Source organism: Plecotus auritus (assembly GCF_963455305.1).
Source record: "Plecotus auritus genome assembly, chromosome: 9".
Classification (NCBI taxonomy): domain Eukaryota; kingdom Metazoa; phylum Chordata; class Mammalia; order Chiroptera; family Vespertilionidae; genus Plecotus; species Plecotus auritus.
In genome coordinates this window covers 83,874,719-83,892,869 of record NC_137783.1, presented here as the reverse complement: position 1 = coordinate 83,892,869, position 18,151 = coordinate 83,874,719, and the positions used below count along the sequence as shown (strand labels likewise).

General features: G+C 43.0%; 1 protein-coding gene across 1 annotated transcript in view; it reads left to right on the top strand.

Moving 5' to 3' along the window:
• The first annotated feature begins 4,438 nt into the window (after positions 1–4,438).
• Positions 4,439–18,151, top strand: part of ARHGAP20 (Rho GTPase activating protein 20) — a 95,170-nt gene continuing 81,457 nt past the window's right edge. The window contains exon 1 of the mRNA XM_080640494.1: positions 4,439–4,787. Within this exon, the coding sequence (XP_080496620.1) occupies positions 4,683–4,787 (105 nt within the window). The 5' untranslated portion in view covers positions 4,439–4,682. The remainder of the gene's footprint in view (positions 4,788–18,151) is intronic.

Sequence of the window (18,151 nt, the reverse complement as noted above, 5' to 3'; positions counted from 1 at the left end):
TTTCCGATGGTCTTAGGCTCTACAGCAGCGGTTCTCAACCTGTGAGTCACGACCCACAGGTTGAGAACCGCTGCTGTAGAGCCTAAGACCATCAGAAAACACAGATATTTACATTATGATTCATTAACAGTAGCAAAATTACAGTTATGAAGTAGCAACAAAAATAATTTTATGGTTGAGGGTCACCACAACATGAGGAACTATATTAAAGGGTCGCGGCATTAGAAAGGTTGAGAACCACTGCCCTAGAGAATAATGACCAAATTTTTACCATGGAATCCAAGGTCCTCCATAATCTGTCCCCCGGCTCTTTCTCCAGTGTCAGTTCCTAACATCCTTCCTCCATCTCCCTCCTCCTCTTTCCTAACTTCTCTGTCTCCCACCTCATTAGCTTCTACTTAGAACTGGGATTTTGGTCTTTGAGGAAATAGCCCCTTTTGAGATTCTAACCAAGGGAAGAGAAAATCCCACATCTGATCTTGATAAATAGCTCTCTTAATAGTTCATAGTCACCTTAGGGAGAGCTTGGTCTCTTACAATATGATACTGTAAACCATTTCTCTTCTTGAAAAACTTTATTACTTTGCCTTTAAAATGTGTATGCATGTGTGTGAGCATAAATACACACACACACACACACACACACTTGTGTTTCTCAGGCCTCCTCTCTCTCTCTCTCTCTCTCTCTCTCTCTCTCTCTCTCTCTCTCTCTCTCTCTCTCTCTCCAATTTTGCATCTTCCATTAGCTCCCCAGAACCAGGGACAGTGGAGACTATGACAACCATAGGGTTGTCATGAGCAATGAATGTGATAACACAGCTACAACTCAGCTTTAACTGATAGTCGGATCAGAAAAATTGAGACCAAGTTTGCCAATATTTGCAAGGGACTTTTTTCAAAACAACCCAGATTTCTATGTGAAATATCCTAATCTTTAAGGCTTGCAACAAGTTTGACAATTAAAAAGTGCATTGTGAAAAACATACTAAACTCACTCTGTGGGCCATCAGTTTGCAACCTCTGTTCTAGGATGTTTGAATAGCATTGCCAATGATTCTTGTGTGTATACCTGTGGTTTGTTTTGACTGTACTCCAGCATCTTGCAATATCTGGCACGTAGCAGATACACAATAAATACACCTTGCCTGAACATCTTTTATAGTTAAATTTATTCATCATTTTTCAATATAATGTTTGGAAAACGTTTTGGTTTCATTCTTAGATTAGTTCCTGTCAAAGGTCTGCCATTGGTTTTTCCAAGCTGTTAAATGTTGCTGTTCTAATTACTTTGCTTTACACTTTGTTACAAGATATTATAGATGCATCCTGATTGTGTCAGACACGGGTACCACTCCAACTGCCTTGTCATCACTTTTGTCTTATGACATCATATCTTCCTATTACATAACATTCCCAGTGCATAATAGGACTAGTTCAGCATTGTTTTTTCCCCATCAGAGCATCTTCCCCAAACTGTAGAGCATAATGGAGATGGTTGTTTCTAATACTTGATTCATTCATTCAGAGGGAACTCATTGAAAAAAAATCATTGAGAGCATACTTGTGTGCCTGGCAGAAAGAAGTAAAGACTAATAAAACACAATCTTTAATTTCAAGAATCTTACAGGCAAGTAAAACAGATAAGAGTATAGTGTAATATGTACTATACTAGAATAATGTAATATAAGTACTATAATATATACTATATACACAGGAAAGGCAGTATAGCCAAGTAATCAAGGGCACTGGTTTTCGAACAGACTTCCCAGGTCCCAAGCTTGGCTTCACTACTTACCAGCTGTTTGAGCAAATTATTTAACATGTGGTTTGGTTTTTCGATCTGTAAAGTGGGGTGTAGGATTAATATGAAGTTTAAGTGAATTAATATGTGTACATTGCTTAGAACAGTGTTTAGTATAAAGTAAGTACTCAATAAGTGTTACTATAACTGAAGGCACACTTAACCTTGTGTGTACCTGGTGCATGGAGGTAGCTAGGTAAAGAGAAATAAAATCAGGAAGATTTTCCTGAATTATTGATGTAAGTCTTGAAGATTTATTTCCTCAACAAATATCTACTTGATATTTACTAGGCACTATGCACTAGATAAGTAAGTGTAAAGCAGTGGGAATTGGAAAATATAGAAGAAAAACTTCCTAGGCTATGGGAACAGCAAATTCAAAGCCATGAGGATGTGAGAGGTCAAGGCAAGTTCTTGTAAGTGCAAACAGCTCAATGAGGCAAAGAATAGGGTGAGACTTGCAGAGGGGCGAGAGGTAATAAGAAAAAAAAGCCAGGATGAAGGTGTCAGAATGTAGGTAGCCTTGAATATCATACTATGGCATTTGAAATTTATTCCATAGATACAAGTTGCCAAAGAAAATTTTAAGCAGGGGAGTAATGGGATCAGATCTGAGTTCTTAAAACATTACTCTGGTGATAATATTAATCTGAGCCAACTCAATTTTCTTTAGGAAATGAGTCCTGCAAAACTCCTTATCAGAGAATGCTAGGATTTTTTTTCAATGCAAATGAAAAAAATAAGAGTTTAAAATAAAAGCACTTACAAATAAGGAGTGAATATGGGTTTTCCACATATGCAGTATAAATATTATGTACTTTGGTTTGTAGTATGAAGTATTTATCTCAAAAAGAAACACCTGATATTACATGGGACTCTGAATGAAATAATCAACTCTAGCTTGGCCCTTCTGTATCTACCTCGTGTGTGTGTGTGTGTGTGTGTGTGTGTGTGTGTGTGTGAGTGTGTGTGAGAGAGATTCATTCTTTTAACCAACAAACATTTATTGTGACAGACACTGCTCTGGGCACTTGGGATACAACAGTGAACAATGACAATAACAAAACCAAATCAAAGATTCCTGTCCTCTGGAATACAGAGAGATAGATCATAAACATTAATGATAAGTAATTACATGAAATATTAAAAGGACATAAGTTATCAAAATAAAACATCAAGAAAAGAAAGGAGAATTGAGATCATCCAGAACTGCAAAACTCTCTGTAGTGTAAAATTCACCATAAATTCTGTGATGGGTGCAAAGTCCTGTCCCTGCACATAGGTCTAAGCAGCAAAAAGAGAATTGTGCTAAAGATATATAATATCTATATTAGAATGATTTAGATAATTATACATAATATATACGCATAGCCATATATAAAGTCTGTGTAAGTCTACTTTAAACAATGTGATGTGGACAAGGCTTAAAGTGGGCTGTAACATATTATTCTGCCCATTACTTCCACAATAAACAATTCTGGGTTTTGGTGGTGGTCATGGTGTGTGGGTGTGTGTGTTTTGGACACCATCTCCTGCTTGGAACAGAGCCTGCCAGAGAGCCCTATTCTTCTACAACCTGTCCTGATAACAGCCCAACCCGACAGGAATCTCGATCTTTTATTATATTTTTTTCCTTAACACGAAAACAAACCTCCTTTAACAACCTAGTATCATAGAGTGGTGTCCTTCACCACTAATCTGTCCTTCAGGCAGGCCTGACTCCAAAGGAAGAATGCCACCTACAGAATCATCTGCACCAGTCCTGTGCAGCACCATCAGTGCAGCAACTCAACCCTGTGGGCTCCAAATCCCCTCCCTCTGATTATTCTTTGGTCTTAAAAAAAAAAAAAAAAATGGCACTATTTGGGCTGACAGGAAGTTATGCTCTCGGCGCAGATATCTGATAAACACTTCCACATATTGTAGCCTGCTCAATAGCTAAGCCAATTTCAGTCCTCTCTCTGCCTGCATTTTCCTTCAGTGCGCTTTCTCCCTTGGAATGCCCCTGTCTTTGCGGCACGCAGTCAGTGGAAACCGCTGGTGCACACTGTGCAGGGGCTGGTGATGGGCGGCTGCAGAAGCCAAGCAGGGGGACTCGGGCCGGCTAACCAGGGATTGCACAAGAGGTCAGGCGGCGCTGCGGGCTTCCAAATGTGTACAGCCGCGGCGCTTGGCGAGGCACAACTCCATCCCGGGGCCTCCGGGATGGGGGTGGGGATGTAGGTGGGGGGACTCCACTGCGTCTGCTGAAAGCGAGGCAGGAATCCCTGCAACTACTTCGTTCAGGCTGAAGTCGCCAGAGCTGCGCTGATGCAGGCGCTGCAGCGGCGCCATCCCCCGCGGGCGAGCGCGGGAAGGGATGGGGTCGGTGCGAGTGGGCTGGGCGGCGGGAGAGGCGCGCGTCCGTGCACTAAAGACCCCGGTTCGTGACACCAACCCGTGAGCTCTTCAGGCTGGACCCATTCGGAGAGGCGGACTGAGCAGGTCAGCTGGTCGCCTGTGCCCCAACGTGTATATATAGGAAACCGCCGGGCCGCAGCGCCGCAGGCCGGCCGCCGCGGGAGCGCCGCGCTGAAGGAAGGCGGCCGGGGGCGGGTCTGGCGCGCGGCGCCCAGCGCGGAGGGGCGGGCCCGAGGCGGGGCGGGCCGCGGCGGGCGCGGGGAGCGGGCGCCTCTGCAATCGCCTCCAGCCCGCGGTGTGGAGCGCAGGCGGCGGTACATGGCCCCGACGGGAGGCGCGCTGTCCGCACCCGGAGCCTGGCTCCCCGCCTGAGCGCGGCGGCCGCCTCGGCCCCGCGCATCCTCGCCCCTCCGGCCGCGGTCCAGCCGAGAGGACCGCGTAGCCTCCTCCTGGGCTGGGATTAGCCTGAAAAGTCTTCTTCATGGAAGCGATGTCCCCCCAGCAGGAGACTCTAGGGGGGCAGCCGGGGCGCTCCTCTTCCCTGACAGGAATGTCGTGGATCGCGGGAGGCCCCGGCACCAAGAAGGTGAGGACGCTGCGCGGGGCCCCGTGCCCTCCGCTGCCGCCGCCGCAGCAGACCCCTCTCTCGGCGCGCGCCCTCCGAGCCGGCCACCCGGGCGCGGGAGCCGGGCGCCGCGGAGATTTAACGCTCGGTGCTCGCGACCCCGCTCCGTTAGTTCTAGAACGTTCCCGCCTTACTCATCCTCATTCCCAGCGGCGCCGCCGTACCCCCAATCACCCCGATAGCCTTCGCTAGTACCTTTCGCGTCTAGAGTCCTATTCACTTTCTCGGAGCGTACCAGCAGCCTCCCGCATCTCCATCCACTGCGGGGTCGGCAGGCGGCCCGCTCCCCGGCCGGGGCGCGAGGCCCCAGATTGGGGCATCGCCTTTCCCCGGCCCCGGAGGTTCCCTGAGGTCGCCCGGGCGCTCACCGCCTCTGGATGGGGTCAACTTCGAGTAAAAGAGGGCTGGCGGCGTCCGGCAGGGCGCCGCAACCCTCGAAGAAGAAGGTAGGCGGCGGGACTGCGGCGCCGGGGCTCAGCCCCCTCACCTGGCGCGGCGGCGCCAGCTCCGCGGGATTTGGGTTGAGTGGGGAGGGTTAGGTTTGGGGGGTTGGGGTGGGGGTTTGAGCTCAGCGCGGCGCGCAGGGAAAGACTCGGGCTCTCGGAGGTGATGGTGAGACTTGTAGGTAAGCTTGGGATGCTAACAGTCGACACTGCGGGGACGTGGAGGCTTGGATCGGCCTATACCGGAATGGGTGGGGCCGGTGGGCTGCGGTGGAGGGTCGAGTGGGCCTAGGCCAGGGGCCTTCGCCCGGCGCTCGTCCCCTACCCCGGGGATTTGGTGTGGCTGGAGAGGGCCTGGGTGTAGCTGTGGACGTGAGGGCGGCGCGTGTTCCCTGTCAACGCTAGGAGGAGGGATGCGGCAGCAACTTGTAGCGTTCCGTGAAGATAAACGCAGCCCGCGGTGCGTGCGGCGTGCTGCTGCCGATCCGCTCCGGTTTCTTTGGATCGGTTCCATGAGCAAGTGCACGTGTCCTGGCCGTCAGTGGCCGGCCTCTGCTGTTCTCTCTGAGGAATGATTTGGGTGTTTCTAGCCATTGGGCGTTTCAGCTCTTGCTCCTCCCCTCCCCCCAAGACCTTCGGCTGTTTGGCGTTTTTCGCTCTGTCCTGGTGGTTCCCTTCCAGCTTCCCTGGAAACAGATTGGGTAGAGGAATCATCCAACTCTTTTAAAGGAACTACCTTAATGCACTGCATTTATATGATTAGAGCCCAAAGGGGTTGCGCAGGCTCCTTAATTGACCAGATCTTAGTGCCTTTCAGGACTCTCCGCACCCGCGTTCTGGGTTGGCTAGAGGTCAGTTGAAGCGAGGTGAGATCCTTATGTCAGTCAGTATGGGAGCGTCTGTGAGCTCCCTAGGACCTTGACCATGTCACAGAGCCCTATAGAAGGGAACTTGAGGATGTGTCAGCTGTAGTGTCGGCTCCGCCTTTGATGTATTAGACTGCGGTTTGTCCTTGTCGCTTTTCCCCTTCAGAGATGTAAGGACTGAGGGATTGTTTGTGTGTGTGTGTGTGTGTGTGTGTGTGTGTGTGTGTGAGAGAGAGAGAGAGAGAGAGAGAGAGAGAGAGAGAGAGAGAGAGACAGAGAGAGAGAGACAGAGAGAGAGAGACAGAGAGAGAGACAGAGACAGAGACAGAGAGAGATAATTTACCAGGTTAACACTGCATTTGGAAAGGTAAATGAATCAGAAATTGGCATAGATTTTAGAGCAATTTTTATCCTTGTAAACTTAAGGAATCGGGGGAAATCAAAGATTTATATCTCTTTTCTAAGGGTAATTAAGCTTAAGCATACCGGCAAAGGGAGAAAGCATTTATAAGGTAGTACTTGTCAAGTGAATAAAAGGTTGCTTTGCATCTTAAGCCATTGTCCTTAAGATGCTGTTCATTATAAACCATAATGGATTGTTACATTACCAATCTAGTCTTTTCCCTTTCCTTTTTTAAAAGGGAATAGATTTTGCCAATCAGATATTTCTACAGCTTTTTACTCCCTTTGGAGTAGGGGTGAGGTTGAAGAACTGTTTTATTTTGCTTTTAATGTGTTTCCAGAAAAGTGCATCCCTGCTCATTTTAAGCATTAGTAGGCATATCAGTTTGATTTCAGATCTCCATGTTAGCAATAGAATGTAAAAATATTTCCAAAGTGTAGCTCACAGTACCATTGTCATTTATACTCTTTATGAACCAGTCTTCATGCATCCCAAATGCTCACCAGATTGATCTTTTTTTGTGTTTCATCTTGCCTTTTGGGTACTTGCTAGACTTAGTGAGTCATGAGACATTTCTAAAAAAATGTCTACTTATGTGGTTGTAATATTAATTACTAAGGCTTGGGTCAGTGTTTAGATTGCCAAGTACAATCAACATTTTAAAAACGTGAAATAGAAAATATTAGTACATTAGTGAAGGTAAGGGCTCTTCTGTATAGCTTATTTTTCTCTGTTTCATATGTGTATGTGTATTTTGGGTAGTGATGTAAAATGTGTTTCTTATTTAATGGTCAGATTCTTTAAAGGCAAGTTTACTGGAATAAGTTCACTTGGCTTTTAGTTTCAGCTCCATTACTAGCACAGTGATCTTGAGAAAAATCACTTGTTCCGTTTTTCTCATTTGTAGAATGGGAATAAAAAGATAATGGTGGAGAAAAAGTATATAGATGACATTATATCTTGTATTTTGTGAAAATAAGGTGATCTTTTATAATAGAAGTTTAAAAAAATAGAATCTTTCAAGTTAGTCATCCTGTGAGTCTGTTAACCCAGTGGTATTGCCATTGCCTGGAATGTAGATCAGATTCTCAGGAACTGCTATCACTGTCTACAGTGAGGTAGAATTTAGAGTGTGATGACCTAGGTTTAAGACTCCATGGTGTTGGTACTAGATTTCTGACCTAGGTAAATTACTTAACCTTTTTAGTTTTCTATTTATACAATGAAAATAATAATACCTACCTCCTCAAGGTTGTTGGGAAAATTAAATATGAAATTGAGTAAATATTGATACATAATAAGTCCTCAATAAATGTTAACTCTTATTGTTTGTAATTTCCCCCATATCTGTAATTCCCCATACTATTGTGTCCCAGTTGTTCAAGCCAAAAATCTAGAATTCATTTTCAACCCTTCTCATTTCCTCTCTCTGCAACAACCATCAGAAAGGCTAGTTAAAACATATTTTGAATACTAGAGGCCCGGTGCATGAAAATTCATGCGCTGGAGGGGGCGGTCCCTCAGCCCGGCCCACCCCTCTCACAGTACAGGAGCCCTCAGGGGCGGGAGGTGACCCAATGATCAGGGGAAGGCAACACCCCCATCACACCTCTGCTGCTGCCACTGCCGGCAGCACAAACCTCGACCGGCCCTGGTTACCTGAGCCTCAGGAGGCCTGGGCAGCCGGGCAGCCGCCATCCGAGGCTTGCCTGCGCCTCGGGCTGGCCCTAGGTGGCTGGGGGGCTGAGGGGACTGGGGGACTCCAGAGGCATGCCTGCCGCCCCGGTGGGGCTGAGAGGACTGGGCACTGCCATCTTGTGGCTGTGGGCACTGCCATCTTTGAGGGTAGGGCAGTCAATTAGCATATTCCCTCCTTATTGGCTGTGGGTGCTGTCATCTTTATGACGGTGTGAGGATCAATTAGCATATTCCCTCTTTATTAGATAGGATATCCACTTCATCTCCACCGCTGCCACTGTAGTCCAAGCCAAACCATCACTATCTTTCACTTATACCTTTACAAAAGCTCCCTAACTTGTCTTAACTCCTTTCTTGCTCTTCCCTGATCCAGTCTCCATTTAGCAGCACCAGAGTGATCTTTAGAAATATAAATTGATCATTTTGCTCAACTGCTTAAAAACCTGTAGTGGCTTTCCATCATATGTAGACTAAAATTCGGACTCCTCTTAGGCATCTCTACTTCTCCAACATCATCTACCCTTGACACCTTGTTGTATTCTCCAGGCCTTCGTTTTCAAACATCAAGTCATCAAGTTCATTTCTATTCTGAGGCCTTGGTTTTGCTATGCCCTCTGCTTCTGCCTCAGGCATTTGCAGTATTGGCTTTTTTCTACTGTTCAGACCTTAGGTCCTCCCAGAGGCCTGTCCTGACTGCTTAAGGGAAGTTGCCCCTTAATCATCTCTATGTTTTATTTTCATCATAGCATTCATCCTTGTCTGATATTTTCTTATTTATTTCCTTGTTATGTTACCTGAACCCCTCACCAGGTTGTGAAAACCATGAGAATAGGTTGTTCCAGGCTGCCTCCCCAGTGCCTAGGGCAGTGCTACATGTTAGGTACTCAGTATTAGTTGGGTTATGTGCAGCGATGAACAAGACAGATATTGGCCATTGTATTCAGAATTTATGATGTAGAGCAGGGTCAGCACACCTTCTTAAAGGTACAGAATAAATAATTTAGGTTATAGACCAGCTGTGGGCAAACTACGGCCCACGGGCCGTATCCGGCCCGTTCGGCTGTTCTATCCAGCACGAGGAGCCGAAAGAGCGGAGGGTTCTCTTGCTCTCCCCTCCGCTCCTTTACTTTGAATTTATATTAGTTCACACAAACACTCCATCCATGCTTTTGTTCCAGCCCTCCGGTCCAGTTTAAGAACCCATTGTGGCCCTCGAGTCAAAAAGTTTGCCCACCCCTGTTATAGACCATAAGGTCTCTGCTGCAGCTACCCACTCTACCATTGTAAGCACTAAAGCAGATAGAGACCATAAATAAATGAATTGGCATAGATGTGTTCCAATAAAACTTTATTTACAGGACAAGTGATGGGTCCCTAGTGTATAGTTTGATGGCCCCTGCTAGAGCATCACTGTTGGCTAGAACTTTCTATGATGATGGAACTGACCTTTATCAACAATGTCCCATCCGATAACTACTACCTACATATGGCTACTGAGCACTTGAAATGTGGCTGGTACAACTGAGGAACTAAAAAATGTTTAACAGCTTCACTGAGGTATAATTGACATACAATAAATTATACATATTTAAAGTATATAAATCAATACATTTTGACATATGTGTACATCTGTGAAACCATTATCACAGTCAAGATAATGAACATATTTATCATCCCCCAAAAGTTTGCTCATGTCCCTTTCTAACCCTTTTGTTCCCTCCTCGTTCCTAGGCAACTAGATTAATTTGCATTCTCAAGCATTTTATATAAATGGAATCATTCTCTGTATTCTTTTTTGTTTTATTTTTTAATTTAGTGGAATTACTATGAGATTCCTCCCTGATTATGCATGTATCAGTAGTTCATTCCATTGCTGGCTAGAATTCCATTATATGGATAAACCTCAGTTTGTTTATCCATCCACCTATTAATGGCTATTTGGTTAGTTCCAGGTTTGGGCTATACAAATAAAGCTTCTGTGAACATGTATGTACAAAGCTTTATATGGGCTTATTATTTCATTTCTTTGGGATAAATACTTAGGTGTTGAGTGACTATGTCATATTTTAGGTGTATGTTTAAGTTAAGAAACTATCAAATTATTTTCCAAAGTGGCTTTATATTCCCACCAGCAGTGTATAAGAGTCCAGTTTCACCAGCACTTATCTATCTTTTTTCATCATAACCATCCTAGAGGGTATAAAGTGATATCTTGTGGTTTTGGTTTACATTTCCTAATGTCTAATAATACTGAGCATCTTTTCACGTGTTACTTGTCATCCATATGTTATCTTTAGTGAGGTACCTATTCAAATATTTTGCCCAATTTCAGTTGGGTTGTTTTCTTATTATTGAGTTTTGAGAGTTATTTATATACTTGAGGCCCGGTGCATGGAATTTGTACAAGGGTGCAGTCCTAGGCCTGGCCGGGGAACAAAGCACGAGCATCTGGCGTGGAAGGGCAGGTCCCAGCTGACCTCTGGGCGCTGGGGAGCACCCAGACCCCCATGCCCCATGCGCCCCCCCACTCTGCCTGAGTCATTGGGCCCCCGCCCGGCTCCCTTAGCTCCTGGAAGCTGGGTGGTGGCCCTGCCCCCCGCCGCTGCCATCTGTGGGGTGATCTGTGGGGTGATCAGTGGGGTGATCAGGCCCAGCTCACACCCACCTTGGCCTGACACTGCCCGCTCAACTGTTCCACCATCCTGCCGTGGTCCCGCTCTTGTGGGGAGCCCATCGGGGCCAGCAGTGCCTCCACTGCTACCCGCTGCCAGCACCGCATCACCCCCTGGTGGTCAGCACAGGTCATAGCGAGCTATTGAACTCCAGGTCGAACTCCAGGTCGAGGGAACAATTTGCATATTAGGCTTTTATTATATAGAATTCTGGATTTAAAATCTTTTATTATGTATGTGTTTTTGCAAATGCTTTCTCTCATTCTGTGGCTTGTCAATTTAAGAAGAGAGCTCTTAATTTTGATGAAATTTGATTGGTCATTTTTAAAATTTAATTTTACTTCATTGTAATCTATTTGAATTTAAATTTAAATAACCACATGTGTCTAGTGCAGGGGTGGGCAAACTTTTTGACTCGAGGGCCACAATGGGTTCTTAAACTGGACCAGAGGGCCGGAACAAAAGCATGGATGGAGTGTTTGTGTGAACTAATATAAATTCAAAGTAAAGGAGTGGAGGGGAGAGCAAGAGAACCCTTCGCTCTTTTGGCTCCGCAGGTCGGATAGAACAGCCGAACGGGCCGGATCCAGCCCGCGGGCCGTAGTTTGCCCACGGCTGGTCTAGTAGGTACTGTATTGGACAACACAGGTTGATAGGAAAAGACATAAACAATACTTTAAAAATTCATAGAGTAATAACTTACACTGATTTAGACAAACGTGGATATGAAGCTAGACCACTCTGGTATTAGGGCGTTCATGGAATGACTCTTTTAAGTGATGCTTAACTCTTATGCGTGACAAAGAGCATGCTATAAAAAGATTCCAAGAACTTGGAGCAGTTGTTCAAAGTTCCCTAGGTAGAAAAGAGCATTATGTGTTTGAGGAGCTAGTTCGTAGATGCTGCATAAGAAGTCAGTCTCTTTATTTTACAGCCACATGTAACCTCATACAGAATTAACTAGTTGGTTCATCCATCTTTACTTAATAATAGTCAGATGATTTGACTATTTCCAAAAATCAAAGATTTTTCATCACCAAGGCTCTTCAAAATAATACACAATAAATTTGCACATTAATTTCTTAAAATGTGGCTCTAAAATATAATAGCAGCATGTAGATAACCAATTCTGGATATAATTCTGGATAATGCATCCTTGAGGACATCCACATTTGAACAGAATAGTTTTTGTGAAATTAAATGGAAGCACATATTAGAGTAATTTCAGTTTGGGATAATTTGTGTCATATTCAACCCTGACCTTTTGGTTTCAAAAGCTAATTGAAAACTCTTTACATAAGATGAGTGGGTATTGGGATAGGAAAGAAAGATAGGCACATAAAGTAAGTCAAAGCAAAGTATTTCAAAATAGATCCAACCTTTTAAAATGTGGCAGCTGCTGTTGTGTACACTTCATTCTGTCGTTTTTGTCTACATTCTTGGGGTCCAGGTCTGTTTATAGCAACTCATGATAGAACATCCCTGAGAGCTGACTTTGCCTGTGTGTGTGTCTTGTGGTGGGCTTTGCATGAAACATCTTGGTGAGTAAGCTGTAGTTTTATTCTTTAATGCTGAGAAAAATATTATGCCCATGGTTAAACCAGTGAACTGCTGAATACTTTTCTGCTGTTTCTTCACAAAGTGAATGGCATAAAATCAGGCAGCTGAGATTATTTGGGCTGAGAGGAGCCTGGAATTATCAAAACTGAATTGGACTGATCAAAAATGGCCTCTGTTATCACTGGTATGACCTCTGAACTTCTAACTGTACTATGTTTCTTTGTCTATAAAATGAGGGTAATAATCCATATTCTGTATATCTCACTATGTTGTTTTTTTATGGGTCAAAAGAAGAAAGCATATGAAAACACTTTGGGGAAAAAAAGTGTAAAAGCCATTAGTGTCTTTTACCAGGTGAAAGTAGGTGTAAAGCAATAAAAAAGAGTTTTATTTCTTTGAATTTAATACTAGAACATTTACATGTAAACTAATGACTGCGATCTGTCTTATTCAGCTCAGGCTGCCATAATAAAATACCATAAGCTGGGTGGCTTAAAACAACAGACATTTATTTTTCATTGTTCTGGAGGCCATGAATTCCCATGATCTGGATGCCAGCTAATTCAGTTCCTGGTGAGAGCCCTCTTCTTGGCTTGCATACACTCATATACACAGTGCTTTGAGGAAATATATGTACATGTTATTATTGTGACTTGATAGACTTTCATGACTCATATCCTCATGTCCCCAAAGCATTTGGCAAAAACCTCTGTTGTGGACTGAACATGTCCCCTGCAAACTCTTATATTAAAGTTCTGATCCCCAGTATGATAGCATTTGGAAGAGGGGGGAAGGGCATTTGGGAGATAATTAGGTTAGAGGAGGTCATGAGAACAAAATCCTCATGATGGTATTAGTGCCCTTATAAGGGACCAGAGAGCTTGCCCTCCCTCACTATCCCCTATGTGAGGACACAGCAAGAAGGCAGCTGTCTGCAAACCAGGAAAAGGGCCCTCACCAATAATCCCATCTGCGGGCACCTTGACCTTGCACTTCCCAGTCTCCAGAACTCTGAGAAATGGCTGTTGTTTAAACCACCCAGCCTGTGTTATTTTGTTACACTAGCCTGAGCTGACTGACTACCTCCAAAATAAACTTTCATTGAGTGAAGAGTTTGCTGTCCTTTCTGTTGCTATCTTAGGTGTTCTAGATCACAGGGGCGCTCCAGATTCCTATATGTGCAGAAGCCTGCAGGGTGCATGCTTAGTTTGGTAATGGCTACAGCAGCAGTTATCTGAAGCAGCCTCGGGTGGAGGTACCGTCTAGCTTTTCTTTCCTTGGGGAAGACCAGGCCACAGTGGGGGAGTCCGGAAAGGGAGCAGAGGCCACAGCCTCTGTCAGCCACCAATAACAGGGCTTGTAGGCAACACAGCCCAGTTCACTTTATAATTTTGTTTCAGTCTGATTTTCTTTATCTAGGACAAATTTAGATTAGAAACATCCAGCCAACAGCAGAAATAGCCATTTCAGCACTGTATGCCAGTGCTGTGCTGAGCAGCCTTGGCCTAATTTTGACAGACAGCTGTCACATGGCACAACTGAGAGGTAAAACCTGTTTTTGGATGCCTGGTCACTAGTGTGAGGACTGAAAGTGGAATGTGCCCACATCGGCTCATATTTCAAAGATCTGAGAAACCCAGCTGCTCAGTGGCCTTTTGCTTTCCCTGTGTACCTGGGTCCTAATTTGTACCTAAGCAAGTGTCTGTGTTCCTCTTTTTTTAATTTCTTTATTGATTGAGTTATTACATATCTGAAGCAGCCTCAGGGGGTTAATCCCCCCATTAACCCCCCCATCCCCTCCACTCATGCCCTCACCCCCCTGTTGTCTGTGTCCATTGGTTAGGCCTATATGCATGCATACAAGTCCTTTGGTTAATCTCTTCCCCTTACCCCCACCCTTCCCTCTGAGGTTTGACAGTCCAATCGATGCTTCTCTGTCTCTGGATCTGTTTTTGTTCATCAGTTTATGTTGTTCATTATATTCCATAAATGAGTGAGATCATGTGATATTTATCTTTCTCTGACTGGCTTATTTCACTTAGCATAATACTACGCTGCAGTAAAAAGGAAGGAGTTCTTACCATTGGCAACAGTATGGATGGAACTGGAGAGCATTATGCTATGTGTTCCTCTTGTATCCCTCCACCTCTTGAACCTCAGCTTTTACAGTAGCCATTACTAGGTTACACTCTCTCTGAATCTGATAGACATGGGCCTGTTTTTCATTCTTATTTCATACACTCTTTTACCATTATGGGTTTTGGACTTGATCATTGTACTCTTTCTCTCCGCATGAGGGAAGTAAGAGGTCTCTGCAAGGCAGAGTTTCCCAGCCATCACAGATGTATTTGATACATTCATCCCAGCCCCTTCGCCTTCAGGCAGGTAGGGTAGATAGGTACTGGGGCAGCTAGAAAGCCCTTTTGTTTATTACAGTGTGCCATGATATGCAAGTAACATCACTTTGTATGGGTCATGATGTGAAACATGATGTGAAACATGTAGGGAATCCCTGCCCTCGCAGGGATTATGAGGGAAAGGGCATTGGTGATTGACCTTCCTACTCCAGGGTGCTGCTTAAAGGGATTATGACCGGATGTGGCTTTGCCAAAGAAGAGAGTGCAGACAACTTGAAGGCCCACAGCAATACTCCAGAAGACTGCTTGGGCAGGATGGAGGCAGAGAAACAAAGAGTAATATATAAGGGGGTTAATATCTAATGTCTATTAGCCCCATGCCCATTCTTCTACATTACATTGATTCTCATGTTTATTATTTTATTTCAAAGTGGTTGTCTCACAAAAAGAGGAAAGACAGATAAAAGTAAAAAATGTTTTTTTCTTAACCTCAGAAAAGAAATTCCTTTTCTGCCGTCTGTGTTGTGATGACATTGGTTTTAATTAAATGTTCAAAGTGATTCTGGATGGGATGATTATGAGTAAATGGGAGCTCTTATTCACCAGAGACCAAACTGACCACAGTAGGAAGCTTCGCCTCGTGCATTTCTATGATAACAGGACCTGAGACGCAAGGTACAAGGTTAAGAATATTCTTCTTCCCTTGCAAAGCCATGTCTTAGAGGTATGTCTCCACAAATAAATGCTGCAGGCCTCCGGGGAAGACAAAAAATTGTACAGACTGGCCACCAAAGGATTACCAGTCAAATTTGAATAAGCTAATTTGCAAATGTGATTAAATATTTTTTTCTAGCATTGAAACTTTTGAGGATTTAAAAGCTTTCATCAAAGCCCTTATTTTAATGCTATGCTGATTTTAAATGTTTGAAAGTGACTTCACATTTGACTTAAATTCAACTGAAATGCTTTAATATTTCTTCATAAAGTGACTGGTAAAAACAAAGTACGAAAAATTGCAGTTTCTTTCTTTTGATAGGTTTCCTTTACCTTTAATCTAATTTAAAAATAACCAGATTCAGAGTTATTTAGAGGTTTCAGCAATAATACTGTATCTTTTGGTTGACATGACGTTAAAATTTCAATGAGAAGCTACATACAGGTTTTTATGTAAACCGTATTTGCTGAGTTGTTGAACAAAAGAAAAAAAACTTTTCTTTTGCAGTTACCTGTTTATGACTGCATTTTCCTACATAGGCACACTATGTTACCAACTTAAACTCTCAGCTACATAGTCAGTGTGTATTTAACTCATTGACAAGATGGGCATTGAGAGTATAGTATGTGGAAATACTGAGTAGGGCACTGTGGGATGGGAAGGGATGGTGGCAAACAATAGGCAGATGGGCATGTTCCTCAGGTCTCTAAGGTATTCAAATGGACAACCACTCAAACATTTAGTACAAGACATATTCAACAAAAAAACAAATAAGTGAGTTCCATTCTTATGCATTATATACTTCAGATGATTGTTATACCAATAAATTATATGTTCTGGTTATGAACCAGTTTGCTCCTAAGCCCAATGGTTTAGGAGTTTGGTAGTTAGCATTTTTAACAGCCTCATTGAGATATAACTTGCTTACCATACAGTTTATCCACTTGAAGTATACAATTCAATAGCTTTTATTATATTCACAAAATTGTGCATTCATCATAGTTAATTTTAGAACATTTTCATTACCCCAAAAAGAATCACCACACCCCTTAGCCATCATATCCCAGTCTTGTCATCTCCCCAAACCCCAGAAAGCACTAACTTACTTTAAGTTTCTATGATTTGTTTATTCTGCATATTTCCTACAAATGGAACCATATAATATGTGGTCTTTTGGGGTTGACTTTTTTAATTAACATAACGCTTTTAAGTTGTTGCACATTAGTACTTATTTTATTGCCAAGTAATATTTCATTTTATGTATACACCACATTTTGTTTATTCGTTCATCAATTAATGAACATTGAAGTTGTCTCCACTTTTTGGCTATTGTGAACAAAGCTTCTATGAACATTCATGCTTTTGTGTGGACTTGTTTTCTCTTATGTATACCTAAGAGGAATTGCAGGATCATATGGTAACTATCTTTAGCCATTTGTAGAACTTCCAAACTGTTTTCCAAGTGATAGCATCATTTTACAATCCACACCAGCAGGACAAGGTTAGATTAGGAACATGACTGGAGGATGCAGAGTATAGTATATCCACATCCTGTCAACAATTGTTATTTAGCTGTCTTTTCTAGTGTAATAATCCTGGAGTATAAAATGGTATTTCATGGTTTTGATTTGCATTTTTTTTTTTTGATGGCTAATGATGTTCAACATCTTTTATGTGCTTATTGGCTATTTATATCTTTGGAGAACTGCCTCTTCAGATCCTTTGCCCATTTTAAAATTGGCTTATTTGTCTTTATAGAATTGTAACAACTCTTTATTCTAGATACAAATCCCTTCTAATTGGCAGAAATTTTCTCCCATTAGGGGGGTTTTCTTTTCACTTCTTGATAGTGTCCTTTGAAGCACAGAAGTTTTCATGTTGACAGTCATGTCTAATTTATATTTTTTCTTTTGTTGCTTTGTATTTTTGGTGTCATATATAAGAAACCATTGCCTAATCCAAGGTCAAAAATATTTCTGCCTATATTTTCTTCTAAAATTTTTATAGTTTCTGCTCTTTTAGATTTTTGATTCATTTTGAGTTAAATTTTGTATATGGTGTGAGATAGAAGTCCAGTTTTATTCCACATGTGGGTATCCAGTTGTTCTGGCACCATTTATTGGAAATAATTAAATTTATCATCAGACAAATTTTTACCATGTACCTCCAAGTGGTAAACATTGGCACTATGTCAAATGATGTAGTTTGCAGTGTTCAAGAATGACTCGTACCATCCTGCACCACAGGTAACCCTTATGTTTTTTTAATGAGGACATTCCAGCAGAGCCCCCTAGAGGTTGGTTGGTTGGTTTTTCTGTGTGTGTGTGTGTGTGTGTGTTTGGGGACATTGGTCTAAATGTGGAGGAGTGTATTTTAAAGTTCACATAAAACTTTCACTTACTTGATGTATAGTTTTTGCCAGGCCTAGTATTATTCTTTGGAAATTAAAAGATAGGCCTGCTACAGAGTAGAATTCCATTAAATAATTGTTGAAGGATGAGAGATAGTTTGGAAAGAAGATATAGTCCCTGCTTTCATGAAAGGTGTAGAAAAATAAATAATATAATATGAAAAGCTATAACAGAAGCATAGTATGTAAAGCAAGCTAGGA